The following is a 27,954-nucleotide window of genomic DNA, read 5'->3' on the forward strand; positions in this document are numbered from 1 at the left end:
ATCGTTAATAGGGCAGGGACAGCTCGGTATGTTGGTCACTCCTTGGAACAAGCATGTGATGGCACATTCCATCATGCCAAGCACTTCTGAGAGGACAAATAGGTAGGGGCTCCATTCAGGCAGATTAAGCACAGAAGAATTTGGTTGTTCCATTTCCTGGGTGCTCCTTAGCCCCAGTTCTGCTGCTGTGATCTGTCCAAGGGGATTTGTTCCAGTGGATATTCTGACTGTCACTGTCAGGTGGGTAATATGGACAGAACTTGCTGTTAACTGGCCTGGGAGTAGAAAGGTTGGGGTTGGACAGGACTTTAAAGCTCATCTCCTTCCATCCCCCTGCCAAGGGCAGGGACACCTTCCACTAGACCACGTTGTTGCAAGTCCCATTCAACCTGGCCTTGGACACTGCCAGGGATCCAGGTGCAGCCACAGCTTCTCTGGGCAACCTGTGCCAGGGCCTCAGCACCCTCTGAGTCATGAATTTCTTGCTAGCATCTCATCCAAACCAATCCTCTTTTGGCTTGACACCACTCCCCCTAATCCTGTCACTACATGCCCTTGTGAAAAACCCCTCTCCTTCTTGTAAGCCCCCTTTAGGTACTGGAATCCTTAAGGTTAAAAAAGTCCTCTGTGATGATCAAGTACAACTACTGAATGACTGAGGGATGAAACTGGGCCCTTCCACAGAACTTGTGTATTTTGTCCCTTTCTACCCTTACCAGAAAGCAAAGAGTAGCATGGCTGAGGTGCCACAGGCCTGCACGCCACAATTTTCAGCCCCTGGTGATTGCAAATTAGCTCAGAGCTCCCAAGGGCAGGAGAAGGGGCTACACGCAGCAGCAGGATCAGGATCAGAAGAGGCTTCCACACACATCCAGGCTTGCCCAAGTCTTCCTCTGGATGATTTAGCTGGAGCCCAAGATCTGAACAAGATGCTCTGCATTTCAAACAGTCCTTAGAGCTAAATCATTATTTATTTGAATGAATAAATAAATACAAAAATAGGAAATTCTGAATAGAAAATAGACTTCTTCAAAAACCCACGAACTCCCAAAGCTTTCCATTAACACATATTTTAGAGACAGTAAAAAACTCTGCACTTGCACCAGTTAGAAGTTAAGACTTGAATGTAGTAATATTTTAAAAATAGTAGAAATAGGCACATTAAACACTGAATAGAAATAAAACTACCAACATTCTGCTGAACTTTCAAACAGGACAGAAGAGAGAACGAATGGTGAATGGTTTTGTTCATTTTAAAGCCATCCTGTCTAACCAAACATCCCCTCATGTAGTAAGAACTGGCTGCCAAACCTCGTGGCTTGGCTCTCCAGGTATGCACAAAACCCAGTTCCACTCTCCCCCGCTGGGATACATCAGGTTCTGCCCTACTAAAGTCAGGGAAATTACCACTGAGGTCTGGAAACACAAATGAGAGCAGCAGAGCAGCTGTGCCCTCAAACACGGACGTGTGCGTGGCAAGGCACAAGTGAGCCCTGGCCTGATTCATTTCTGTGTCACTTAGGCTGCATGTTGCTCCTGTGCCATGAAAACTCCCACCATGCCAGCAGCACTGCCTTCTATCCTGTGCTGGGAATGGATATTTAGTACTGACCTCTGGTGAATGCCAGAGTGTTAAGTGTTTTGCGATTCATCCCTTGCCTTTGCCCATAAATAAGCCAATGGTGAACAGCATCACACAGCTCCTGGGCAGGACATCTACGTCCCCAAAACTTCTCATTTCAACAGAGAGAAGCTTTACAGGGTTTTTATATACAAAGGAATTCAGGAATGGAAATGAAGCCCCACTCTTTCAGAGAAGGAATGTGTGGCAGGCGTGTGGGAAGGGCCCGGGCTCAGCTGACGAAGGCAGCGATGGCCGTGACCTTGAGCCCCGACTCGAGCCCGTAGGCCGAGAGCAGCACGGCGTTGAGGAGCACATCTGCCCACAGCACGTAGGTCTGCCACAGCAGCAGGTACACACACAGCACCACACTGCCCACCGTGAGCCCCAGGCTCAGCCCCAGCGGCACCTCTGCTTCTGTCAGGTTACCCTTGAAACCTGCAAGGAAACAGAAACTGAAAGTCCAATTTGTTCTGACAACAGCTCAAGCTGTAACTCGAGGATATTCCTGCTCAAAAAAGGCCCTGGTTCTGACTTTGTTTTTACTCAGTTCTAAAAAAGCTCAAAATACATTGAAATACCAGCCTGAATCAAAGTTCTGCCAGCAATCAAACAACAAGCCCAACACCAATGGACAATCCATTTCAAAACAGGAAAACTAAACAAAGTTAATCTAAATAAGTTCATCAGTTGATAATGACAGCCAGGGCACCTCTTCTTACCACACAGACTCACTTCTCAAGCTGCATCGTTCTGAGCACTTGGCTTCAACCATCAAACTCTTCCTGAGCCCCCCAGCCCTGCACTCCTGGAGTCCAACCCTCATTTTCAAGTCTTATTCCCTGCTAATCTATTCCTGCTTCAGATGACTGGCACCTTCTCTCTTCCTTGCACTTATTTCCAAGCCCATCTCAGTAGATTTTAGTGTTTAACTACATTAGAGTTGAAACTCACTTCTTTATTCATGGATCAGGCTCCAAGCAACACACAGACAGCTTTAAGTCAGCAGAATAAATCCAACCCTAAAGCCACTCAGATTGATTCAATGGCCCCACCCCACATAAATGTCTTGGGAATATTGAGCAGATTTTAATAGTGATTTGGATTTTTTAAAAATTTGACTTGAAGTTTTAGCAAGCTCTGGACAAGGTTAGGAGGCCCTTCCCACTCTTCTATCTTAGTGAAAAGGAAGGTGTTGGTGCTTGTGGTGTCCTTAGGAGTGAAAGGAAAGGTGTAGGGGTCTCCAAATATCTGCTCAACTGACAGACTCCATCTCCAAATGATTCATGTTTAAAGATTACATTCCAGTTGCACTGATAGTATGACATACCCAAGTACAATCTAGGCATTTCCAGAATGGCCATAAGGAAAAGCACGGCAAGATCAGGAGCCAAAAAATCATCTGGATAACTGAAAACTTGACCTAGAGAATAAACCAGAATAAATAAAGCAGGAAGACACAGCAGGACAAAACCCAGCTGAGCATCAGCACACCTTGCTCTGGGGACAATATCTGCAACTTACTTTTGTAAATAATCATCGCAAGAGTTGCCAAGAAGTAGAAGATGTAATAAATGCCATTTACATAAAGCAGGATGTGTAAGGGAAGCGATGACAGCTGAGAACTGTTGTCAAGGATTTCTCATAGCATGGAGGTGGGATCTATTCCATAAAATCACCATTTCCCAGTAACCCCAAATTATACTGCACTCCCTCTTCATACTGAATGGTCCAGCTATGCCTGCTGTGGGGAGGGGTAAGGAAGGAACTTGAGCCTGCAAACACCACAGCCTGGGATAAAAGCCTTCTGTTTCAGGCTTGGCTTTAGTTCCCTTTTTAAGGAATTTTATTCAGACTGTAGTGGGGCATCCGTTAGCCTGAGGAATGGGGGGGGATGCATGTGTACATTCCCCCAGACTACTTCCACACTTCTTAGTTGGCCTTAAGGAAGTTGACAGAGAGTTGGCAAACTCCATCAAACTTGTGTTTGGAGAAGTGGCTCTGTGCAGCAGCCAAGCCTTGCTCCTGCCCACAGCATGGAAAGGCTTTGCTCCATACCTGTCTGAGCTCAGCTTTGAGATGCAAATTCCTAAGAAACAGCCTTAATTCACTCCCCTCTCTCCCCCAGCCTTTTTCAAATCCTACAAATATCTCCAAGCAGGGATTTCATCCCAGGCATCTTTTACAGGAACTGCCCATCCTGCTTCTAAACCCACCCACGCGCCGTGGATGGATTCCAGTTCCCAGAGCAGCTCATTTTATTAACACAGAACCAGGTTTTGGGGTTTTTCCAGTTGAAGGAAGGTGGAGCAAAAAATTACTAGACAGGTTCTAAGCATGGAAATCTCCAGAGCCAAGGGTGTCTCCTCCTAGGAGGCTACTTGGATCTTGGCAGGAGTAAAGTGGGGTAACTTACTGTAAGAGAGGAGGAAGTTATTATTGAGGGCTGCTTTTACTACCCCTTGTCACCTGTGTCAGCTGTCTGTGAGCTGTGATGCAGGGAGTGTGTCCACCAGTCCATAAATCAAAATTTTAACCTCCTTTCCTAAGAAAATGGGTTAAGTCTTAATTGCAGGGGCGCTAAGGAGGTTTCTGCAAGAACAGAAGCCCATCAGTGGCAAATCCCAGCTAAACCTGCACCAAACATCTTCCACTGGAAACAATATGTTCCCAGTTGTGCTTCCTGTGGATGACACTGACAGAAAATTCAGGAACACAGAGCCAGCACTGTGCAGAGATGCTGGACAGAAGGTAGGAATCCACCTGAGGCAGTCTTCTCCAGGATTCTTGCATGGAGGGAGCAGTGGTACAGAAAGGATACAATCTCTGATGTTCTTCCTTTCCGTGAAGAAAGAGAAAATAAAGAGAAGAAAATATGTCTAAATCCAGAAACATTCTAACAATGGTATCTAAATTCTGGGAGGAATATCTTTTTTCATCTCCCAGGAACATTTATTGTTTTCCAGATCGTGGACTTCAGGTTCCAAAAATAACCTTTTCAACTAGATGAAGCCTCAAATAATATGGGGAAAATCCCTACTGGGAAAAGCCACTTTCAGTGAGGAACTTTAGACTCTTTCAAAGCCTGAAGGAGTGCACAGGCATTATCTAGAACTTGTTCATCCTGTCCTTTCCTAGCAGATGACACTTCATCCCCTCTAACTATGCAGGAAGGAGGTGAACATGGGATCCATTTGCTTGTAAATTGTGAGAAAGTTTGTGGAGAACACAGGGCTCCCAGGTTCCTCTAAATACTATCCCTCCAAATGTCATCCCTCCAAACCAGTTCCCTTTACAAAGTCATTCCACATCCAACCTGTCTTCTGACAGCCCACAAAAATCAAACCAAGTATTTACAATGATCCAACCAACACATTTCACTTTTTTCCTTATTATTTTCTGCAAAAATCACATGAAATTTTCATGCAACATGATGGCACTACTAAAGCACCTCTTAAATTGCTCATTAGTATTCTTGGCCTCTCTCAGACACGTGAGGAATTGCACAGTTGGGATTTCTGTTCCTGGGAGAGTAAACCTGTGAAAGGCCATTTCATCTGTCTCCTCAGGGACAGCTCGTCATTGTCACACCACCATCCTCATCCCTGGATTCCTGAGCTCAATGTCCTCTTCACCTCAGAGTTTTATGCATTTAGACCCAAACTAATTCCCCCTAACTCCAGGCAGTTAATTAAAGTATCCAGTTTGGGAACACAGTGGGAACAGCACATGATTTTAGGTGATTCATGTATCCATGATCTGAAATGTCTCCTGGACCTGATCCTCTCAGCTCTTTGTACAGGGACTGGGGGCTCCCCTCACTCATCCTGTCACTTAGGAGTTACAGGACAAGGGGGAATTTCTTTGATACTGAGAAGAAATTTTTCCCTGTGAGGGTGGCACGCCCAGGCACAGGGTGCCCAGGGAAGCTGTGGCTGCCCCATCCCTGGCAGTGTCCAAGGCCAGGTTGCAGGGGTCTTGGAGCAGCCTGGGATAGCGGAAGGTGTCCCTGCCCATGGTAGGACGTGGGACTGGATGAGTTTCAACGACTCTTCCAACCCATACCATGCCAGGGCTCCATGATTCCATGTTCATTCAATATCCAAAACTGCAGCTACACCACTGATGCTGAATTGTACAATAGTCAGTCATGGAATCCCCACAGGGAACTCCAAGTGAATTCCCTCAGGGCAGTTCCCCAGCTTTATATTTGAACTCTTCTTTCTTTAATCCTTTCCTAGGAGAGGGCAGTGAGCCTCCTGCAGCTGTTCCAGGCAGGGATGGCAGCCACAGTTCCTGAGGATGTGCTGCCTCCCGCAGAGTGAGCGGGACATTTCACAGGGATAAACCTGAAACCCCAGAGCACACCAGAGTCAAGAGGGATCATTAAGCCACCTGAATATATCCTTTCAGTGCTTTACCCAACAAAATCTTGTTTATCTATCCAGACTGATGCTGATTTTAGAGTGACACTGAGAATGGGGATTTGAGGTGGAACATGGCCCATTTTCTAGCAAAATGGTTTAATTTTTAACATGAAACTATTAAAGGCAGCAGATGTGGTTAACATTGCCCAGAGCACCTCACTGCACAGGTTTGGGATGAGGATTTTTTTTCTCTTCGAATTCGGCAAAAATTTTCTCAGCCACCTTTTTCTGCCTACCCAGGGCAGAAATTTAAAGTTTTGGAAGCAAACTTTGACCTCTGTGAAAGGGTTGGAAATTAATAATTTTGACCACTGTAAGGATGACATTCTCCCCCTCTGCATCCCAGCAGTTCCTAAATTGAAGCAAAGATCTGGATTTCCACGAGGCGTCTCTCGGCCTCAGGAAAACATCTTTCCCGGGGTCCAGGTGCTCCTCAGCCCGCCCATGCGCCAAGCCCCTGCTCACGGCGCCATCGGGATCTCCGCAGCGTGTCGGGATTGTCGCGATATGCCAACGGGGCTGGGCTCGACCTCGGCCCCGCCTCGCTATAGTCGTGTTCCCCCGCGAGAGGTCACCTGTAGCACGGTGGGAGACAGCCCCCCGGTGCCCCGGAAAAGGCTGTCGTGTCGCTGTAGCGTTGCTATCGCGACACAGCTCACCTCGGCTCGGCACCGCCATCCCGACGCCCCCGCCCCGCCCTCCGCTCCCCCGCCGTCCCGGCAGCCCGCGCGCGGCCCTTCGCCCCGCCCACCCGCCTTCGGGCGAGATCGGAGCGTTCGGCCCGGTTCGGTCGCTTTCGGGCGGACTCGGGCGCTGCCCGCTCGGGCGTCTCCGTTCGGGCCGGCGAGCGGAGCTCGGGTGCGATCGGAGAGGACTCGGCACACATCGGCGCTCCTCGCTACCGCCTTCGGCTGAGATCGGACACGGCTCGAGCGCGCTCGGGACTCTTCGCCTCGACGGGCCGCATTTGCTCGGGGACTCGGCCGCGTTCGGGCGGGCTCGGGTCTCACCCGATCCGTCAGGTACCGCTTCGGGCCGCGCCGCGCGCACTCGGCCGCGCCCCATTGGCCAGCCGGCAGGGAGCGCGCGCGCCGGCCGCCTTCGCACGGGGCCCGAGCGGCTCGGGCCGCTTCGGGCCTCATCGGAACTCGGTCGAAAGGCCCCGAACGCGCTCGTCAGCGGTCGGGCAGGCTCGGCGGCGCTCGGTTCCCTGGTCCCCCCTTCCCGCAGGACCCCCCTCAGGCGCGCCCGAGGGGGAGGCGGGGCGGGCTGGGCCACCCCCGGCCCCGCGCATGGAGCACAGCGACGGCGACCCGGCCGCCGGACAGCTTGACTTGCCCGCGAGACCGGGGCAGCAGCAGAAGCCGCCGCAGGCAGCGAAGAGGGAGGCGGAGCCTGAGGAGGCGGTAACGGTGATGGCGGCAGACGGCGAGCACATCGAGATGGGAGCACCGTCAATGCCAAGCGCCGACGAGGCCGCCGCCGCCGCTGCCTTCGCAGGTCAGGGCGGGCAGCGCTCCCTCAGCCCGCCCGGGGCTCCCCCAGCCCGGGCTCCGGCCCCACACAGCCCCCGGGGCTCGGGCTGGGACAGCGAGCTCCTCAGGCAGCGCTCCCCCTCACCGAATCCACACTCCGCCCCTTCACACGCAGTGAAAGAGCGGGAGGCGCCCGGTGCGCCTGAGCCACGGCCCCGTGTCCCCATAACCAAGCGCTCCACCAGGGTCGTGCAGACAAGCTGCGGTGCCACAGCGGCCAGAGCCCCTGCCCGCCAGAGCTCTCCGCCCGAGCGGCTGTTCTTTCACCCCCACCCCACGTGGAAATCAGAGATTTGAGCCAGGCCAAGCGCTGAACACTGCAGAAACGCTGGCCAGTACATTTGTCAGCTCTTAACTGGACAAAGTGCACAGGTCATGGCACCGTGGGTATTAATACATGACAGAGGCAGAGTCTGTTGTTCAATTTATCCTGATGTCTGCCAGTCACCCCTATTCAAGTAAAAGCACTACAGCTCAGAGTGTCCCTAGTACAGCTGCAATACTTTTTTTTCCCTTAGATCATCGCACACTGATAGTGACTGCCCTGGTTTCAAGGAGGTTAAAGCCTGTTCAACCCAAATATTAATATAAATCAGAATGATTGTATTCATAACAACTTACAGGTGCCATGAAAAATAAAATTAATTTAGAACAGGAAGGAAGAAGGAATTTTTCAGATGTTCATCAGGCTCTCCACATGAAGCAGAAAATTAAATTAACCCTGTTTTACATTCCAGAAGTCACCACGGTGACAGTAGCCAACGTGGGGGCCTCTGCAGACAATGTTTTCACTACATCTGTGGCCAATGCAGCTTCAATTTCAGGACATGTGTTGGTAAGTCTGCCCTTTCATTTGAGGGCCTTGACAAAGATTCTCAGTGTAAATGAAGAGCTGTAGTAAGGTCAAAGACTTGTTTTCATTATAATATCTAGGCATTAAACCACAAACCCTTTTAAAGCTGGGGGACATACAGGGGTTTTATTCCTAACGTTTTTACCTTTCCACCCCCACGTACACATCTGTAATAGAACTGGTAGCCTGGAACATGAAGTCTTTGAATTTTCTTGTCTGAAAACTCAAAAATTAAAACCTAATAACTGCCATACTGATTGGAGTTTTGGGGTACCTGTAGGTTACTGAAAGCTGTTTGTGTTGAAGTATTTTAATAAATTTATACTCTTTATTTCTTCTGCAGTCTGGGAGAACAGCCCTCCAAATTGGGGACAGCTTGAACCCTGAGAAAGCCACTCTGATAGTGGTGCACACGGATGGCAGCATTGTCGAAACCACCGGGATCAAGGGGCCCTCAGCACCTCTCACACCAGGTACTAGACAGTCTGCTTGTGGTGGCTCACTCTCCCAGAGGATGGCTTCTTCTCCATTTTACTTGTTTTTCTGGTATCTAAAAATACGTGCATAATTTTATAAGGATGGTTTGCTCTCTCTTGAAACCATAAAGTTACGCAGGTTGGAAAAGACCTTTAAGATACCAACTCATCACAAAGTATTTTGTGCATTTCTTGGGAATGAGAAATGCTTATTATTTTTTTCCTGTCAGAAATGTGTTTAATTTTTTCCTCATTCTTTGCCCTAACCCTGGCAAAGAAGCTGCTTGAAAAATCTTGCCCTGCTACCAGGCTTTCTACATCCATCCAACCCCCAAGGGCACACAGATCATTTTAACATGGTTGATAAAAATCCGAGTCTCCCAGTTCTGCACGTGTTCTTTCCAAGGGTCCTGGAACACGTTTTCATGTCCATTTAGGCTGATACTTGAGTGTCCCTGTGGCTGAGGTTTTGTTCAGGGCTGCCTGGTGGTTTCCTTGCTGCCCACGAGATGGCATAGCAAACCTTCAGTGCTCTAAAGCTTCCCACAGGATGAGCTCTGGGAAGGGCAATCTCTAGGCAGCTCCTTACACCATAGCTTACAGGTGGTGTAAGGATCAGGTCACAGTCTCAGTGTTTATTTCTTGTTAGATCCTGTTTCCTCGGGTGGTCCTCTTTGCTTAATTATTAGCCCTTCTTAGTTCATTCAGGCTGAGTTTTTTGTGCTGCTTCAGTCAACACCTTGGCATATCACCCAGCTGAGCATGGGATGGAACACCACTCTGCCTTTTGGTTGCTGACACCTTTCTTTTTTCATTTCTCCAAGGACCACAGTCTCCTCCTACCCCTTTGGCAGCTGTCCAGGGAAAAAGTGGAACCAAGTACAACTGGGACCCATCAGTGTATGAGAACGAGCTCCCGGTGCGGTGCCGGAATATCAGTGGCATTCTGTACAAGAACAGGCTGGGCTCAGGTAACTGCCACCCGGGCTGAGGGGTGGCACAGCTCCTTCTCTACTCTTCTTTTAATCAGGCTGTTCTTAAGGGCTGATTGTGACAGGAAAAAAAAACCAAGAAAGTTTCCAAGCCAGCTCAGAGCCTTTTGATTTTACTGTTCCCTTTTGTTTTGCTTTTTCTTCAGAGGCTTTTTAACTTTTTCTTAAACCTGCGAATATCTAGGTTGCCATGCAGTGAGTCTCCTCAGTAATAGGCTGACTCCTTTAATGATTTTTTGTCTCATGAGTAGACTTGTGTATTTGCAAAGCTCTGAAGAATCCCTGCTGGAATGCAAATAGTTTGTCTCTTCATAGGGCTCCTGAGCTCTTCCTCTTGTCTTTTATCCCTGTGGGGAAGCTGGGGAAACTGCAGCAGAAATTGCCAGTCAGCCTGGCTGCCCAGTGCAGTGCTTGTGGACAGAAAGTTTTCTTCTAGACCTACCACAAACACAAAAAAGATGAGAAATTCAAGTGCAAACCAAGGAAATTCTTATATTTGTGGTGTTTGTCCAATAAAGACTTTTCTTTCTTGTGGAGGAGTAATTTTAATAGCCTTTTGAGACCCAGAGTTGGAGCTCTGACCATTCTCAGTCAGTCACAGCCATGATAATAAATGGACATAGTTAGCCAAGAGCAATGGGCATATATATTTATATTTATATTTATATTTATATTTATATTTATATTTATATTTATATTTATATTTATATTTATATTTATATTTATATTTATTTATTTACAGATTAACTGCTATTTTGTCCAGCAATTTTCATATTTTCTTCTTTAGAGAAGTGGCAAAATTAACCTTAACCTGGGCTAACAGTGTACTTTGGTGCTTTACTTCAGGAGGCCGTGGCAGGTGCATTAAGCAAGGGGACAACTGGTACAGCCCCACGGAGTTCGAAGCCATGGCAGGGCGAGCCAGCAGCAAGGACTGGAAGAGGAGCATCCGCTACGCTGGGCGGCCCCTGCAGTGCCTTATCCATGTAAGGTTAAGTTTAATCCCTCCTTTCTGCACGAAGGGGCAGCTGGAGCCAGGTGCTGATGGCACCAGGAGCAGTGCTTGGTTTGGTAGAGGGTCAGTGATGTAGGGGAATTGTTTTTGATGTGTCTCAAATAGCACACTGGGAATCTTGTTTATACTGGAAAGAGTTTCTGCAAGGTGAAGCCCAGCCTTGAGCTGTGCCACAGGAATTGAGCTTTCACCCATGGTACTGTAATTAGTAACCTGATCTTCTTCAATGTCTTTGCTTGCCACAAATCCTTCATTTTCACCATTCATTATTTGGGTCCTTTATTTGAGTCTTCTGGAGAACTTGGCATTGCCACTATGCTGATAGTCAATTTCTGTTTGAGCAGAAATCAAATCTCAAATTCATATATCCTGGCCTTTGGGTGTGGAAAAGGTTTGGTTTTCCTTTTCTCTCCTCTTACCCCATTGTACTGCTGTAGGGATCTGGCCTCTCTGTTACTGTACAGCATCCAAGAGGTAATGGGTACCACTCTGGGAGCATCCACATTTTTTTAGCAGGATCAAGGTGTGTTCTGGGTGATTTTGGTGACTCATGCTGAACTGGTCACTTCTGATTCCAGGATGGGATTTTAAATCCCCATGCTGCCTCGTGTACTTGTGCCGCTTGCTGTGACGACATGACACTGGTGAGTGGGAGGCTTTACATCCATTACTTTAGGAATTAATTTTTTTTTGTTGGACAAATTAACCGGTAAAGCTGCCACAGCCCTTTGGTGAGCAGGTCATGAATGTCCTGGGAATGGAGTGTCCTGAAACATGAGTGTTTAGGGACAAGTGCTTTGTCCCTGTCCTGTAGAGAAAGGAGATAAGGAACTGCTGGCATTATTGCAGAACAGCCTTAGTAAAATTAGTTCATATTTAGTGCTTTTTTTCCTCCTTTTTTTTAAATCATTTTCTGATTAATATTTCTATGCAAAATACCCTTTGGGAATGTCAGTGCTATTCATGATTTTTGACTCAAATTTTACAATGTTTTGAGTTGGAAAAATATTTTTGTAAAGAAGTAACATCATAATCTTATAATAGGTCAGTATTTTCGTTTTGAAACTGCTTGGGGGTTTTGGTTAGTTGATTTGGGATTTGATTTTTTGCTAGTTTGTTTCAAAAATGAGGTTTACGTCCTGAAGCAGAAGGTTGATCTGATGCTTTGCCTTTATTTTCTGCTATGAACTGACTCATGTGCTTGTTTTCTAGCCTGGAACTTTTTCCTTTCTTCTCCTCCCTCTTTTTTCTTCCACCACCTTGGCCAGCAGCTGATTATCTGCCCAGTTCTACTCCTTAAATAATAGTGGGAAGATGTTGAATTTGTGCCTCTTCAGCTGGAGGGAACTGAGTTTAACTTTTTTTTTTTTTTTAAGTTCTTTTTGTTTTTTGAACAGCTCTGGTCTATTGTTAACAAACCACATATCTTCCATGGGAATCCATGCTGCTGTTCCTGGAAAGATGAGAGTAAACCCAAAGTCCCCAAAGAGGTGCCTCAGCTAATGCCTTTTCCTTTTTTCTTTTCTTTTTTTTTCTGCTGTTTTTCTACCCAGAGTGGTCCTATACGACTCTTTGTGCCATATAAAAGGCGGAAAAAAGAAAATGAAATACCTGCAACTCCAGTGAAGAAGAATTGCTCCAAAAATATCACTCTGCTTCCAGCCACTGCTGCAACTACGTGTAGGTTCTTTTCTCCTGGTAATAATAGCTTCCTGTGTTTGGAGAGTTGCCCTGCTAGGTGTTTTATGTCTGTTAGTGGCTCCTTGGAACTGTCCAGCTGAGAAAAATGTCCCTTTTTTCATTGGCTGATTTTATTGTCTCAGTATCACTTCCTATTTTATAGAAAGTAGCATAGTGTTGCCATATCTGAAGACAAGTTGAATAGGAAAAAGTGCAGCTCTAGACCTCCAGGACACTCAGGTTTAAGCATCATCACATCCTTGTGCCATGAACAGTAGGTTTCATATTTTGTGCTGAGAGAGGTTTGGATTATGTCCTATGGCTGGAATTGTTCAAGGCCAGGTTGTATGGGGCTTGGAGCAGCCTGGTTTAGTAGAAGATGCCCCTGCCCATGGTATGGCAGTGGAAGGAGATGACCTTAAGGTCCCTTCCAAGCCCAAGCATTTCAGGATTCTATGGTTATAGTCTAAGATTATATTGCCCCCTGTACCTGCTCTCAGTGAGGGGAGAATTATGGGATCCTGGCCTGGATCCATAGTGGATTTCAGGTAGATTTTTTACAAATAACTGAGAAATTTCCTGTTGGAATTAGGTTTTGGGAGAGGCTGGCCCTTCTCTGCTCTGCCAGAAATTCCCATTCCATCCTCTGAGCTTCTTTGTGTCCCTTAGAAGCTGGAGTAAGATTTGTACTATTCCTTGCAAAATAACCTGGAAGCAGGAATGAAACCCCCAGCCTGAAAGCTGTTAATGAAGGAGGCAGAAGGTGATGCTTTGATCTGCAAATCCCTCTCCATCATTCAGCTTTGTTAGTTACTGGTTTGATTGGCAAATTATCTGTGTGAGAACAGGAATTAATTTGCAAGCTGATCCAGCTCACACATCCCCAGTCACATCCATATGTCCTCCTTCTCTCGGCACACTGGCATCATCTGCACGGTAACAGTACAAAGTGAGTCGAGGAGGAAGCAACAGAAATCTAAAAAAAGAACAGAAAAAGTAAGATTAGATCATCAGCAACAGTAGGAGGAGAAACACACAAGGATTCTGCATAGTTGTTTTGTAGCTTTGGTTTTTTTAGTCCTCAGATAGGTTTGATCTTTATTGGTTTGTTATGTAAGGTGCTGCGAGGCTGCTCATTCTTTCATGCTGGCACTGGAAGAGAGAACTTCTAGTTTTGGTGGCCACATACTTCACCAGCCAGGAATTTGTAGCTACAATATTTTAAAATTTAATTATTGTGTGCCACAGAATCAGACCATCACTAATTAATGGTACCAGTTAAAATAATCCTCTTTAAAATGGGTTTAAAACATTTGGAAGCCACTCAGGTATCATTATCCAGAAGGATTTTGTGCCTTGTTCCTTGCATTGGCTGAGCACATTCTATCACTGTAGATAAACACCTAAAATTGCCCAGCTGTCATGGAATTAGCTGTAATCCACAAGTTGTTTTGTTGATTTAAATAACAACAATCGCTCTTGCTAGAATTGTCATAAAGCAGCCAGAATTAGATGAGGTGTGTGGCCTCACTGAATCATTATGGGAGGTGTTAAGTTATAGTTCATAAAATAACTGAAAAGGTGGTGATTTGAGAGGTATTAGGTTGTAAATTAACATTTTGGCCTCATGTCCCCAGAGGCTTGGAAGGACAGCAGAGCCTTCAGAAGCCCTTTGTGGCTTCTATTCCCACTTCCAACTGCACTGGTCACTGGCATGATCCAAACTGGGTTATCCCAGGCTGGTGACCTGTGAGTCCCCTGAGCTTGGATGGTGCAGCACAGAGATATCAAGAGCTGGACAGGCATGTCCTCTGTGCTGAGTGTTAATTATCAAAGTGCTTTAATGTTTCCAGTCACCATGACTCCGTCTGGACAGATCACAACCTCCGGGGCGCTGACCTTCGACCGGGCGTCCACCGTGGAGGCCACAGCCATCATCTCAGAGAGTCCAGCACAGGGGGATGTTTTCACTGGAGCTACTGGTAAGAGCTCAGGTGTCTCCTAGACAGCCATGGGGAGGAGGAAAAGAGGTTTGGATGCCTACTGCTGTAGGAGGGAACATTTTGAATGCAACACAAAGGATTTATTTCTCAAGGGAGACACTGCATAAGGCACTGTCCTTCCTGTGAGGTCATTTCAGCAGTTTGAAATCTTAGCAGTTGCACCAAAGGAGAAGCTTTGTCCAGGTGTGGCAGCTGCTATTGTTCACCTCTGCTGTGTTCCTGGGATTTATATTCATGTCTGTAATTTAATTTTTTTTTTACTCCTCATTTAACCTAAAATACTACCAAAAAAAACCCAAACTAGGTGAGAATTGAAATGGAGTGAAAAATGCCAGGATAAATCAAACAAAATACAAATGCATTACATATTTGTCAGTTCCTCAGTTTGAGTCATGCTTTGGGTTGTGAGCTCTCCTGGGGAATGATCCTGCTCTGAGAACCAGAGTTTGGAGCCCTGTGATGATCATGGATATTTCAATGTGTGGGACAAAATCAAGGAAGCTGTGGCTCTAAAGGTGAAAGCAGAGCATGGTGGAGCCAGGACCAGCATTCTTTGCTTGCTGACTGTATGAGATCCTGCTGCTGTTTCACATTTTCAACCCTTGGGAATTACCACAGACTGTAGGAATTTGTATAAAACATAAAAACATAGGGGTGAATGCAGCGTGAGAAACACCTGCCAGCTGTGTTAGTGATTCCCAAGGCCCTTGTTCTCCTGCAGTTCAGGACACCAATGTCCAGCAGCCTTGCCGGGTGTCTCATCCAGAGCCTCACTATCCCAGTTACCAGGACAACTGCCAGATCTCACCTTTCCCTGAGGCTGCACTGCCAACGTCTCATCCCAAAATCGGTACGTTTGCTCTCCCTGTGCTTCAATTTCCTCCCATCTTTCTCAACAAAGGTAAAGATTAGGGCAGAAAATTAAACTCTGCTCTGTTTTGCTTGTGAGTTTTAAAGATACTAAGATTTGGACAAGCAGGTTTCCCCTTAAAGAGAGCTTTGATTTATTGATTCTGCCAGAGGCGGCTGCTGTGATTCTGCATCATGAGTTGTCTTGCATTCCCTGCCTTTCCTAAAGTTCTTGCTTCCAGACTTTTGTCCTCTTTGGGCACTGTGACTGAACTTTTTTTTGGTGCTTGATCTGAGGGGAACAAACCCAATTAAAATAATGCCACAGAAGCTTTCCTAGACATCCTCACTTGGCGTTATGACTCTGTGATGTGTGCTGGAGGTACTTTTGGGGATGTTTGGTGTCAGTTTTCAATCCCCTCTGTATGACCCTTATTTATTTATTTGGAGCAGCACAGGATGTTCCTGGTCTCCAGAGTCAGATCTTCTTGTGTTTAAGACTTAGTCAGATCTTGATGTTACTAATTAAACATTCACCAGTGAATACTTTCTCTTTCCTGATGTACTTGTGCCAAAATGAGGAATCGGAAGTAATTCCTGTTTGATATGTTATCAAATGTCATGCAGGGATAAATATTGTGCTGGAAGTGGAGAGTGGGAAAGGCTCTTGTGCAAACAGACTTTGATAAAAAAGACTGGTTTATCTCATACTCGTATCTAAGCGCAAATAGTTCCATGCCACTTGTGTGCAAATTCATTAAAAGTACTGTTTTAATTAAGGGTATTTTGAGGTAAGAAGTCTGCACAACCCTGAGGCTGGTGGTACCTTCTTTGTACCAGTAAAGAATTCAGTGAGGAATGTCGAGGTCAGTGTTGGTAGATGTGAATGTCTTGGACTGAATTTTGTGGCAGATGGTGAGGATTTATTACTAGAATTACATTTTGGAAAAGTAAAGCCAGATAACATTTCTTCCTGGAATGAAACCGAGCTTACACTGTGTATTGTGGAGTTCCTGGGTCTGGATTTAATTTCATCATACTCTAATCTCTCACTGTACATGCAAACCTGATGTGAAAAGTAGCTGGTTCAGTGACACAGTAACTGCTGGGTTATTAAAGGGCTTCCCAACCCATGGCTTTGGAAAGTCCATGTTTGAAATACACTCACTTGGAGGTAATGGTGATTGTCTGGGTTTAAGTCCAGTGTCTGACCAGGGTTATGTAAAGGTCAGAATTCAGGAAGCACAGAGAGTGTGATGTGGATCAGTACTTGAGTTTTGTGGTTTGCAACCTTCAAATTGACATCTGGGTAGGATCATCAGGATGTTTCTGTAAAGTATTGGGTCACTGAGTGACTTACTCTAACCTCACCTAGCCATGGCTGAGGGAAATATTGTTGGCAGTGGTGGAGGAGTTCCTGGGAATGCTGCTTTCACTGCATCATGTTGCTTCTCCACAGCAGTGCTGGGAGGTGTTATACTCTTCCCAGAGTCATCCAGGTTAAGAGGAGTTGTTCTTGTCCCGTGGGTTTGAGAGTGCCCATGGGCTTGTTCTGCACAGCCCTGCACTTGATGTTGCAGAAGGAATGATCTGTTTAACAAAAACTTTCCTGGATTGGAAATTTTGCAACCATATTTTAAAAAAGAAACCAAACTGCATAGAAAAAGCACAAAACCCACACCCCCTCCCCCCCACCATTTCATGGAAATGAAACACCCTAACTGTCTATATATATTCTGTTTTGTTCCTTATGTCCAGTGTTGACCTCTCTGCCTGCCCTGGCAGTGCCCCCCCCGACGCCCACCAAAGCCATGTCGCCATCAGTGGTGAACGGGCTGGAGGTGACGGAGCAGCGGAGCTGGCTCTACCTGGAGGAGATGGTCAATTCCCTGCTCAGCACAGCGCAGCAGCTGAAGACTCTGATTGAGCAGGCCAAGCAGGCCAGCTCTTCCTTCCGCGAGGCTGCTGTCACACAGGCCAAGATCCAGGCTGATGTGGAGAGGAAAGAGGTAACTGTGCCACAGCGGCTCAGCCATGGGCACCTTTGGGGCTGAGTGGTGAGCTGAGTAGTTTCTGGCTGGAGCAGTGATACTGGAAATTGTTTCTCCAAGCCTTGAAAGCAATGTTAGCAAGACAAATCTAAGTTTTTTGTATCCTGAGGAAAGGAATAAAGTTCTCTGGGATTCCAGGAGCTGTGGGCAGCAGGCTGGTTGTATAGACTGTTTGGTGTCACGATCCTGAGCTCTCCCATCAGCTGTCCATAAATTTATGGGATGTGGGCACTGAATCCTGGTCTGAGGAAGCTGATGAGTGTTCAGCAGTGCAGTGGCTGCTGTCAGGTGAGCTGGGCTTTCAGTAGGATATATGGAACAGCTTATCCCAGAGTTTATGGGGAAGTGTTCTGTCCCGTCCCAAGGTAAAAGAGGGAGTTGGGGAGGATTCTTTTTGATAGATTTCTAAGATCAAAATAAAGCACAAATGCAGCAATATTATATCTGAATATAAAGAAGGGTAAGTGTCCTGCTGAAGTGGGATAGAAAAGACAGCAGAGAGGAGAAAAGAGAGACGGAGAAAAAACCAGAAGACAGGGACAGCGTTACCACAAGAACACCGGTGCTCTGTCGGCGTCAGCTCGGCAGGCGGATCGTTGCAGAGGCGTGGCGAGCCCCCGCGGCTTTTGTGAGTGCTTGTGCGCAATCTTCAAACGGCGGCGGCAGCGTGCCCCCGGCGTCGGCTGCGGGCTTGTCTGGCTGCAGGCGGTGGCGACAGGCTGGTGGCTGTGGGCTCAGTGCCATGGCGGGTTGGTGGGTGGGCAGCGCAGAAACAGGCAGTAGTCACGGCTGGGTGCAGGCGGCTGCAGCTGCGGCTGGGGAATGCGGTGGAGGCAGCTGGCTGCGGTGGCGCCCACTCCGCCAGGGAGGCGGCGGAGCACAAGGTCATCGCGGCGATGAGCTGGTTCACGGAAGCAGTGAAGCAGGGCAAAGCAGGTAGGGGCAGGGAAGCAGGACCACAGGGAGGAAAAGGTAAAGGGTGAGGGTGAAGAAGGGCCAAGGTGACCTTCCAAGCGAGCCCCTGATGCCCAAGAGAAACCCAAAGCAAAATGGCTCACCATTTTGTTGCAGTTAGCTGCTTTTATGTGCTAAGGTTCCTTCCACAGCCCGATTTCCCGGGCATTCGTGGGCATCCGGGCATTTGCCCCACCAGCAAGTGGGGTCGCTGACAGCCTGATCATGGAGGTTTTTTCTGCCCTGATTGGCTGCCAGGCAAAGCCCTTGAAGGAACAGGGTTGCTGGTACATGTACAGACAGCCCTTACAGGAATTCTTCACCTCATGTGTAACATACATCAAACCATAAATAAAAATCAGCTTGATCCCTCTCGGGAAGATAAGCAGTAAAGTTTAGAGGTGTTTTGCTGGGAACTGTGCAAGCAAAGCTGACTCACACAAGTCCTGTGGTGGGATTGGCAGGCTGCCTGGCCCCACAGAAGCCCTGAGTGGTTCCTGTCTTCTCTGTCTTGTGGACAGGGATTACCCACAAGGACTTCCCTCTTCTCCCTACTCTTCTTCTCTGTAACTGATGCATGGTAGGGATCTCTAATCCTTCTGACCACCAGCTCATGCATGCACCCACGTATAGCTTCATACTGAAGGTGTTCTCCCTCTCCCACAGATCCACAGCTAGTGTGAACCAGGGAGAGAGAGGTGAGGGGCAGTGTTGGAACTGGTGTCACCATTAGTAGCTGCTGAATGCCCTTCCCAAACACCACTTTCCTGCTAGTGCCATCAGCATCATGCTAACATCAGCTTTCCACTGAATCCATAGGCATGAGTGTGCAGCGACAGGCCTGGAAGAGAGGTGTGGGAAGACTTTGCTGGAAGCCAAGGACCCCTAGGACAGTCCTTGCAGCCTCTCTGATATTCTTTGCCATGTTGACTCTGCTAAACTCTCCCATACGATGCATCTTTGATGGGCAGGTGTGTGATAAGTTGAGAGTCTAATCCTTCCCTGCCTTCCTCCTGCAGAACAGGTGCCAGTGCTGCTGCCCAGGTTTGGGCTGGCTACTGCTGGAAAGCTGAACAGAGTGTGGGGCACTGAAATATTGGAAGCTTTGGCACAGTTCAGACATAAACATCTGCTTTTGTTTAGCTTCACTCTGCTTTATTTTTTCCAGTCTATGTGCATCTTCCTTTCTATTTATCCTCACAGTGGTTTCTGGAATGGTTGTTCAGTCCCTTCTCCACACCCTCTGATCCAAAACCAGCTGTCTTTGATGTTCTTCTAGTTCTTGTCCTAGGAATGGGAGTTAGAATCCCTCCTGTATACGGATTAAAGCTGATTCAACGTGAGAAGGATGAGCACATGATTTCCAGAGAAAACTTGTTTCCCAGGAACTGCTACATGCCCAGTTACACCACTTGTGTCTCACCATTCACAGTGTGTAATCATCCCCACATCCACAAGTGTGGGGACCTCTACACTTGTGCACTGTGGTGAAATCACATACTCATTGTGGTATTTTTTATCATCCAGACAATTCTAAGCTATGCTGGCTGCTGGAGCCATCCAGGCAGTATCACAGGTAGCTATCTCTGAATGAATTCCATATTTGGACAAAACTCTGTGTTCCTGGATACAGGGAAGCAATTACACTAAAGGTCAAAGAATTATCTCTCTGCTTTTGTGTTGGTTAAAGGTTCTTTCCCAATTTCCTAGTGGCATGAAACATGAGGCTCTTTCCCCCTCTGGGTACGTGTGTGGTCCCATGGCATTTTGGGCAGTTAAGGTATATGAGAGGCAGACAGAGGGGTCTTCCTGCCCTTCAGGTAGGGGATTTTTTCTGGACCAGTTTAATACAAAGGAAATTGGTGCTTAATTACCACTTTGTTTGTTCCATTGGCAGAACTTCCAAGGGTGAGCAAACAGGGGGAGCCTTTCCTGGTGGTGTCGTGTTGGAGCTGGAGAGCGAGGCTGGGCCACAGATGAGATAATAACAGAGCTGCAGACTCAGCTCTTCCTGGAAGAGTGACTTAGTGCAGGGCAGTATTGTAGAGATCTGATAGAAACACACTGGTTCCCAGCTGGATACACAAACTCACTATAGTGTGTTTTGGTATTATATTATTTAATGAGCTTTAGAGTCATTAAATAGCACAAATGAGCTGCCCTGCTCCCATAGAGCAGCAGTTAGGTTGCTTTAACTTTAAATAGCAAAAGCTGTGCTCTGTGCTGGGCAGTGTGTATATTTGTGGGACTCATACAGCTCTGGTGTGAGGGGTTTGCACTCTGCCTCCCTCCTTGTACCGTCTCAGCCCTATGCCAGGGGTTGGGAACATCCTTATCCCATCTGAAAGAACTGTTCCAGGTGCTGGAGATAAAGGCTTCACCAGCAGGGAGGTTTTTTTAGCACATAATTTAGTATTTTGGCAGTTTTGAAATGCACTCAGTTGCTCTCTTTGTAGTTTTTAATTTCTGTAAATTTGTTCAAGGGTCATGGTTTGTTGGGTAAATTTCAAGACTGAGAATCTCCTTCAAATTTTGTTTCCATCTTCTCACAAGTCATTTTGATGACCTCACTGTGCCTCAGTGTGAGAACCCCAGCCTTGCTCTGGGGTCTCATATGGTGGTGAAATTCCTCCTCCAACCCATGCTTCCAAAGAAAAACTCCGCAGTCTCTTGTTGCTCCTTCTCAAGACGATTTATTGCTAGTTATCTAACAGATTATGTTCTCTGGCTGCGGCTGTTTGATCAGCGGCCTGGGAAGACAAACACACACCCTGACACCCTCTCTATCTGCTGTCTTCTTCTTCTCTCCCCCCGCCCAGGGCTGCTGCTATCTTTTATATGATATATTACGTATTACATGTTTATAGTTTTCCCCCAATACCTACTACCTATATTACAGAGTGCTTTTCTACTCTAAACCAATCTGTGAGTGCCAACATCACCAAGAACATGGAGGCAAGGAAAAAGAAGGAGGAAGAACAGGATCAGCCCACTTTCCTCCATCTTAGAACTTCTGACCCCCATGTGCAAAGTAAAAACCCCCCTGTACATGTGCTAAAACCCCCCTGTACAATACTAAAAAAATTTCTCCTCTACTTTGTAATTACTTTTACTATACTATCTAACCCTTTGTGGCTGCTTGTTCCACCTCCAAAGTTGGTAATTCATTCCATGGCTCAAACTCAAAATCACAGCTGTTTTTCAGTTGTCTGCCAGGGTCTAAAATGCTTCTGACCAAGGCCTGGAACCTCTAAAAATGTCTGCGAGGCATTTTGAGTTCCCATACCTCAGATTAAAATAACACTTCCTTCCCAGAGAGCAACTCAGTGCAAGTTTGCAAAGTGTTAGGATCCTCTGAGTAAGGTTACATTTGTGATACTTAGAAGTTCTGGGGAATGATATGCTGAAAGAAAAGCAAACCATGAGCCCTCCAGCTCCTTGTTTATATGAAATTCCAGAATACATCATGATATTGCAAAAAATGGAAATATGGAGACATTTATGAGGGTTTTCTGAATTGCAGCATTTTGTGTGGGATTAGTTAAATACAACTGCTCTGGTGGAATTTCATGTGACTGTTAAGAAACAGTTCTCAAGTATCATTAGTAATTAGGTTGTGGTTAAGTATCTGATCCCCTGGTTAATATGTCAGCTTTGCTGCATTTTTTGGTAAGGGAAAGACATCTGGGGATTTAGGGTAAATGGGGTAACAAAGGCTTGGTGTCTCCTGCAGTAGATATTTGACATTTGTAGATCATGCCCAAAATGAAGAGATTAAAGGCAGGACTGACATGTTGGTGTGCTTAGGGAATGTAATTTTTCTGAGTGTGCATTAATCCATTGTTTATATCAGATAAACTGTAGGATGGGGACATTACACATACACACTAAATTCTGTGCCAGAATTGCTGGGGAACAAGAAAGAGTTTCAGGAAGTGCATTAATTGAATTTCCTGTATAAGTTGAAAAGAATGAGTGTTGAAAGCCCAAAAATGTTTTAATTGGAGTAGCACTCTGTAAAGCAGAGATGCTTCTGGAGCCCTGTTCATTTGAAAGCAAGGTGGAGAATTAAAGCAGCAAACAGCTGCGGCATCTGAACGCTTTTTTAGAAAGATTAAACCAATTCAGGGCTGGAGAGTATGAAATTAATCTAAAAAGGGTTGGACAGTTAAGAAATCAGCAAACAGTGGCTTGTGTACTCCATACTAGCAGTGATGCTCTTGGGAATTGGAGGTTCTGGGTTTTGTGGAGCTTTTTCTGTGAGAGCTCTGAATGTGTCTGGCTTGTTCCTCTCTCTTATCACACCTTTTCCTTCTGCGTGGTTTGTGTATGGCTGGAATTGCCTTGTCGAATAGGGCAAATCCAAATCACACCCCTGGCAGGCCACAGCAAGAGGTTTCTCTGCCTCTGCCTCCATCTGCCAAGAGTTTTTTCACTTCATTTCTGTCACGGTAATATCAAGGTTTTGAAGGTTGTGGTTTCACAGGAGAATAAATACTGTGCTCTCAGGTCATACACTTGTAAATTAAGCCTTTAATCTCCTTATGTGTTGAGTCAACTCTTGGATGAACCTGCTTGGCCTGCAGGAAAGGGTTCAGCTTTTTTCAGTCTTTTTAACTGTTCCAAATACATTTAAGCCAGAGTTAGCACATAATTAATTTGGGATTGGGTTTGGATGTCATTGGTTTGGGACTTCTGTCCTCCATTGCTGAGCATGTTGCTGCTGCATCAGGTGTTGCTGCTGCAAGAACCTGATTGGGCTTGAGCTGGTGTGAAGTGATTCTGCCAAGCAGCCAAAGTGGGCTCTGATCTCCTCCAGAGGAGTGATGGAGTCACAACTTGTTCTACAGCCCTCTCAATCTTCTCTTTCAAGGAGGAATAATGATTATGGTTAGTGCTGCTGCTAAAGTCTAAGGTGTGTTAATTTTCTTCAGCTTTTTTTTTCCCCTAATCCTTTTTGTTTAGCTGTACCTTCCCTACAGACTCCTTTGCCTCTTAGTGAATTAGGATCACTGGACTTGACCCAAATTTTGGCCCTGGAATATGCCACTTGGCCCTGTTACCTTGCCATTTTCCTTGTGTCCCCTGTGCTAATTTCCCAGTTCCCATGTGTGTGTGTGTGGAGGGGGGGGAGGTTGCAATTAAACCCCCCATTTTATGGACAAGTTTATGGCTAGATGGAGTGGGGAGCTGGACTTGGAGGAAATGCTGTACTGAACTGGCAGTTTATCACCTCAGGCCATTTTCTCACAGACTCCTTTCCCTGTCACCACATCAGATGACAGTGTACCTCTCCTAGGAGTGAGGAGCCACCCTGTCCTCTTGCAACTGCTGTGTGGGCCTGGGCAGGCACAGCTCAGCATGGGGACCCTCCATCCCAGCACCCTTTCCAACCCCTCACGTCATGCTCTGGCTGGGAAATTACATGTCTGGTGTGTTTTCCTTGCAGCAATACCAGAGCCAGTTATTCCAACAAACAGAGGATGTGGATGGGAAGACAGAAATCATCATCAAGGTAAGCTGGGGATGTCTCATGTTGTGGAGAGCTTTTTGGTCTTTGTCTAAGACTCAGAGGTTTTGTTATTGCTGTGGAATCCTGTGCTCTGTATCTGGCCTTCTGGCAAAGGATCTGAGCCCTTCCTAGTAGGGCCAGTGCTCCAAGCAGCATCTCCCCTTTCCCAAGTATTCCAGTTTTCTATGCTCCTTCACCTGGCCAGGTTAATCAGTCTGCCTCATTTCTGAGTGGTGGTGCTGCAGCTCTAGTGGGTGGCTGTCACAGAGCTGTGACAGGAAGAGAATTTGTTTCCTTTCTGTTCTGTTTTATATCTCCACAATTTCTTCTGGCTTTTGGAATGGGATTTAGTTCTGGAGCCATGACTGAAGCCCTCAGAGCTGTGTTGCTCATTTCTCTTTCATATCCGCAGGTACAACCATGCCCCATGTATTTTCCACATTTTCCAGTAGCTGTACAGATCTCAAACAGCCCCAATCAAGTGTGCCCTCAGGGCAGGCTTTGCAAGTCCCAGATCACATCTTTAAGCCATTTTTGGTATCCCAAATCCACAGCTGCACATCAGGAGCACAAACACAGTTCAGTCTCACCAGCTCTTCACTGCAGGTACATGGAAAGGTGTGAGAGGGGGTGTTAATCAGAGCACTGATTTTGGGGCTGGTTTTGCTTAAAGAGAGAAGAAACCTGGAGGAACTGATGAACCCACAATACTTTCACAGGCCAGCAACACTTCCTGTCACTGCTACTGACATGCTAATGATTTGTCAGGCATTTAATGAGCTGGAAGTGGAATGCTCTGTGAAGTGCTTATTTTGATGGCAGTTCAATGATGTTTCCTAAATATACAGGTTATGTTAATTGGTGTCACCAAAATAAGATAAAAGCGATAGACACAAAAACATCACTTAAAAAGCAGGTGTGATTTTTCACCTGTGTATCATATCTTGCCTTGCTTCTGGATTTAAATCCTGGCTTCTGTTAGAACCTTCTTAATTTGACTCCTGTTTCCCTCTTGGTACACTACTTACGTAGTCATGACTGAAAAAGGACCAAGGAACATATCCCATAGGAGCAGATGCCTTTTTCCTCTCTAAAACTAGGGGAAAATACCTAAAGGGTCTCATCTGTATTCTTAGTCTGTAGTCCTTCATGAAATCTGCCTTTAAACCTTTAAATGTGGGATAACCTCAGAGCATGTGTGTCAACAGCCTGTGCACAGCCTGACATGTCTGGGTGGGATACACCCAACTCCTGTAGTTACCGACTGATGGATACCAGACCGGTCTGGAGGGAGGTTTCCCTGCAGTGGTGGGGATGGATTTCTATGACCACTCAGTGTCCACACACAGTTTTGGAGGGCTTTCTGCCCAACAGAAAGAAAAACAGACGTGCATTTCATTTTCCAAAGTGATCCCTGCTAAAGGAGCAAGGAGAATGGATCTCTGGGGGTGTATCCAGGGGCCACTGGGCCTGTTTGTTGTGGGTTGATGTGCTGAGGGTATTTTGGAAAACGGGAGCTTTCCCACTGTTCTGGCATTCCAGCTGGTCATGGCACCACTGTTGCACCTTGGTGACATCCTTGGTTTGTCTCTGTGTGACTTGTCCCTCTCCATCCCTTCCCACAGCAATCCTGCGTCAACTGCGGAAGGGAGGCTGCCAATGAGTGCACAGGATGCCACAAAGTCAACTACTGCTCCACGTTCTGCCAGCGGAAGGTATCAGCCTGCTTGTGACTTGGGATTCAGTTCCCCGGAGACGGCTGTGTGGCCCTGGGGACAGCCAGGCTGCTCGGGCTGTCACCTGATGGGTGTCAGTATGGAGGGAGGAATGGACAGCAGAGTCAGGCAGTCAGAGCAGAGCCTTGCGTGGATTAAGCACTCAAAACCCACCCTGCCAGTGAGATCCACCAGCAAGGCTGTAGTGATGGGGCAGGTCTGCAAGTCAGGGCAGGGTTAAAAGGGTAGAGAAGGTCCCCAGGTTTGCACACACCTTCCTAAAGGTGACCCAGAAAATCCAAATAACACTAGAAATTAAGCATGGACACCTCACTGGGAACTGTGGGGAGCTGGGAGCACTTTTACAGCTCCTTCCTGCTGCTTCCTGGTGAGCTTCTTTCTTCCTTTCCTGCTGCTCCTGCAGTGGCACTGAGGACATAGTTCTCCTTTCCATTATTTGTGATGCAGCAGGTGATACAGTGGGACAGATTCTACAATTTTGAGCTTGGGAGGTGGGAACAGGTGTGAAATACAGTGGAGGAAGCTGCTGTATGTCATGTTTCAGACCAGTTCCTTACAGTGACCCTTGGCCCCCGCTTGGAGAGAAGGATGGTTCAGCTTAGGCAGTTACAGCTCTGCTGGGTGGCCAGGTTCAGGCTGAGTCAGGTGTCCTGAATTTAGTCAATTCCAGAAGGAATCTGTTCCTGTCCTAACTTAGCTAAGATCCCAGCACAGCGCTGTCCCTCAGGAGCACTCAGTGTTGAGAGCTGCCTTTCAGGAGAGGCTTTAAGTCAAGACTCAGTTTTAATCAATTTTCCATCTGACTGACACTGATATCCTGGATTGTGGTTTGTGTGGAGATGGCAGCATTCTGCTTAGTCCAATTCCACCTCTTACATTGATTCAGTCTGTGGCTTCTTTGTCCTCCATCATCGGTCTGGTTTGTGGAGAGTGCTTCTCGCACAGAGAGGGCCCTTCTCCAAGGGCCTGTTCTGCTCACAGCCTTTCCCTCTGCTCTCCCCTGGCAGGACTGGAAGGACCACCAGCACATCTGTGGCCAGTCAGCCACGGTGACAGTGCAAGGGGGTGAGGTGCACGTCCCGGACAATGTCATGGAGAAGGTCACCGTGTGAGCGCTCTACCTCTGCAGCCGTTCATGGATACGTGGGGCCAGCTGGATCAGTGACCGGTGGGAATGGTCTGTCCTGTGCCAACAGCACTCTTCTCACTAGCAGACTCATTTTTCATTGATTTTTTTTATACACTTGTCTATTCCCAATCCCCTTCCAAAGCTTTGGATAATACAAACTGTGAAAACCTTATCTGGAACCTTCTCCCTTCCGTCCCAGCCCCGACTGGCTTTGGGAGGCTTTGCCTTTGCCTGACTGGATCCTCCACCATGTGGATTACAGCAGTCTCCTCATCTCTCTTGAGATGGCTCTGAAGCAGGAGATCTGCTAGTGCTTCCTCCTGCTGGGACCTCCCTACCTCTCATTAGAGAAGAGAAACAAATCTTTGGCTGGTTTATTTAATTGCCTTGATAAAGTCAGTACAAGTTCTTAGTTTGGCATTGAAAGGATTTTTGGGTTTCCTGTGTTCCCTCTGTGCTGGACAAATCTGGAACACATTGGAGCTTCTCCACATAAATATAGTTGAAAAATAACATGTTGTTAAATAAAATGCGATGAAAGCACAAGTGTGCCCAGTAGTTCCCCTTAATTACCAGGGCAGCACTTTGCAGTACAGGTAACTGCTCAGGTGAATGCACCAACAGCTGCATGTGTGTCTGTACTCCCTGTCTACCTGGGAGGTGTTTTCTCCACAGGGAAGCACAGCTTCATTCCCTGGCGTGCCTGGAATATCACTCATAGCATCCAGCTGGCCAGAATCAGATGGGATCAAGCTCAAGGTGAGCACACATGGATATGGGGCTGTCCTGTCCCTGCCCTGTAGGAACTGCTAATTAGAGATGTGCTGACCATTAGGGAGTTACTTTCTTTGTTCACAACAACCAAATCATTTGAATTAGTAATCTACTATTTTAATAGTTAATTAAATCCTTTATTTGTTAAATAAGTTAAACCTTTGTTTGTGGTTGGAGATTTCAGAGTTGTGACAGGTGCACAAGTCTCTGGTTATTTGGTTGGGTTTGTTCTTAGCTCCAGGCATAGCCCCCATGAGGGCTCACAACCCTCATGAAGGATTAGTATTGTTTGCTCTGGTTGAGAGGTCACAGCCCCTGTGAGGGGTCACTTGTCCTGGCTCTTGTCT

The 27,954-nt window shown here is 46.8% G+C and overlaps 2 protein-coding genes across 4 annotated transcripts; one reads left to right on the forward strand and one right to left on the reverse strand.

Annotated features, from left to right (window-relative positions):
* Positions 1-952: 952 nt before the first annotated feature.
* Positions 953-7,113, reverse strand: TMEM80 (transmembrane protein 80). Its single transcript, XM_021524756.2, is given in 7 exon segments — positions 953-2,059; positions 2,952-3,044; positions 3,146-3,239; positions 4,443-4,459; positions 6,708-6,744; positions 6,747-7,016; positions 7,018-7,113. Coding segments are annotated over 7 exon segments (813 nt in total). The 3' UTR covers positions 953-1,853.
* DEAF1 (DEAF1 transcription factor) lies at positions 6,826-27,379 on the forward strand. Of its 3 annotated transcripts, XM_077784307.1 has the most exons (14): positions 7,190-7,548; positions 8,321-8,418; positions 8,780-8,909; positions 9,737-9,883; positions 10,751-10,890; positions 11,498-11,563; positions 12,473-12,599; positions 14,453-14,581; positions 15,324-15,452; positions 16,292-16,366; positions 17,210-17,460; positions 23,906-23,971; positions 25,594-25,683; positions 26,712-27,379. In XM_077784307.1, the coding sequence occupies exons 1-14, from the start codon at positions 7,341-7,343 to the stop codon at positions 26,814-26,816; spliced, it is 1,761 nt and encodes a 586-aa protein (XP_077640433.1). In that variant the 5' UTR covers positions 7,190-7,340; the 3' UTR covers positions 26,817-27,379. The 3 variants fall into 3 exon arrangements, with proteins under 3 accessions (XP_031360979.1, XP_077640433.1, XP_021411700.1); XM_031505119.2 differs by lacking the exons at positions 7,190-7,548; positions 16,292-16,366 and adding an exon at positions 6,826-7,070; XM_021556025.2 differs by lacking the exon at positions 16,292-16,366.
* Positions 27,380-27,954: the final 575 nt, after the last annotated feature.

Source organism: Lonchura striata, chromosome 6, assembly GCF_046129695.1.
Source record: "Lonchura striata isolate bLonStr1 chromosome 6, bLonStr1.mat, whole genome shotgun sequence".
Classification (NCBI taxonomy): domain Eukaryota; kingdom Metazoa; phylum Chordata; class Aves; order Passeriformes; family Estrildidae; genus Lonchura; species Lonchura striata.

Bases quoted from the DNA above. Each gene is read 5' to 3' on its own strand.
- DEAF1 (XM_077784307.1), top strand. From the start codon at position 7,341: ATGGAGCACAGCGACGGCGACCCGGCCGCCGGACAGCTTGACTTGCCC. The intron at 16,367-17,209 runs GTGAGGATTTAT...CCTTATGTCCAG, and splicing joins ACTGAATTTTGTGGCAGATG to TGTTGACCTCTCTGCCTGCC. The intron at 25,684-26,711 runs GTATCAGCCTGC...CTCCCCTGGCAG, and splicing joins CCACGTTCTGCCAGCGGAAG to GACTGGAAGGACCACCAGCA.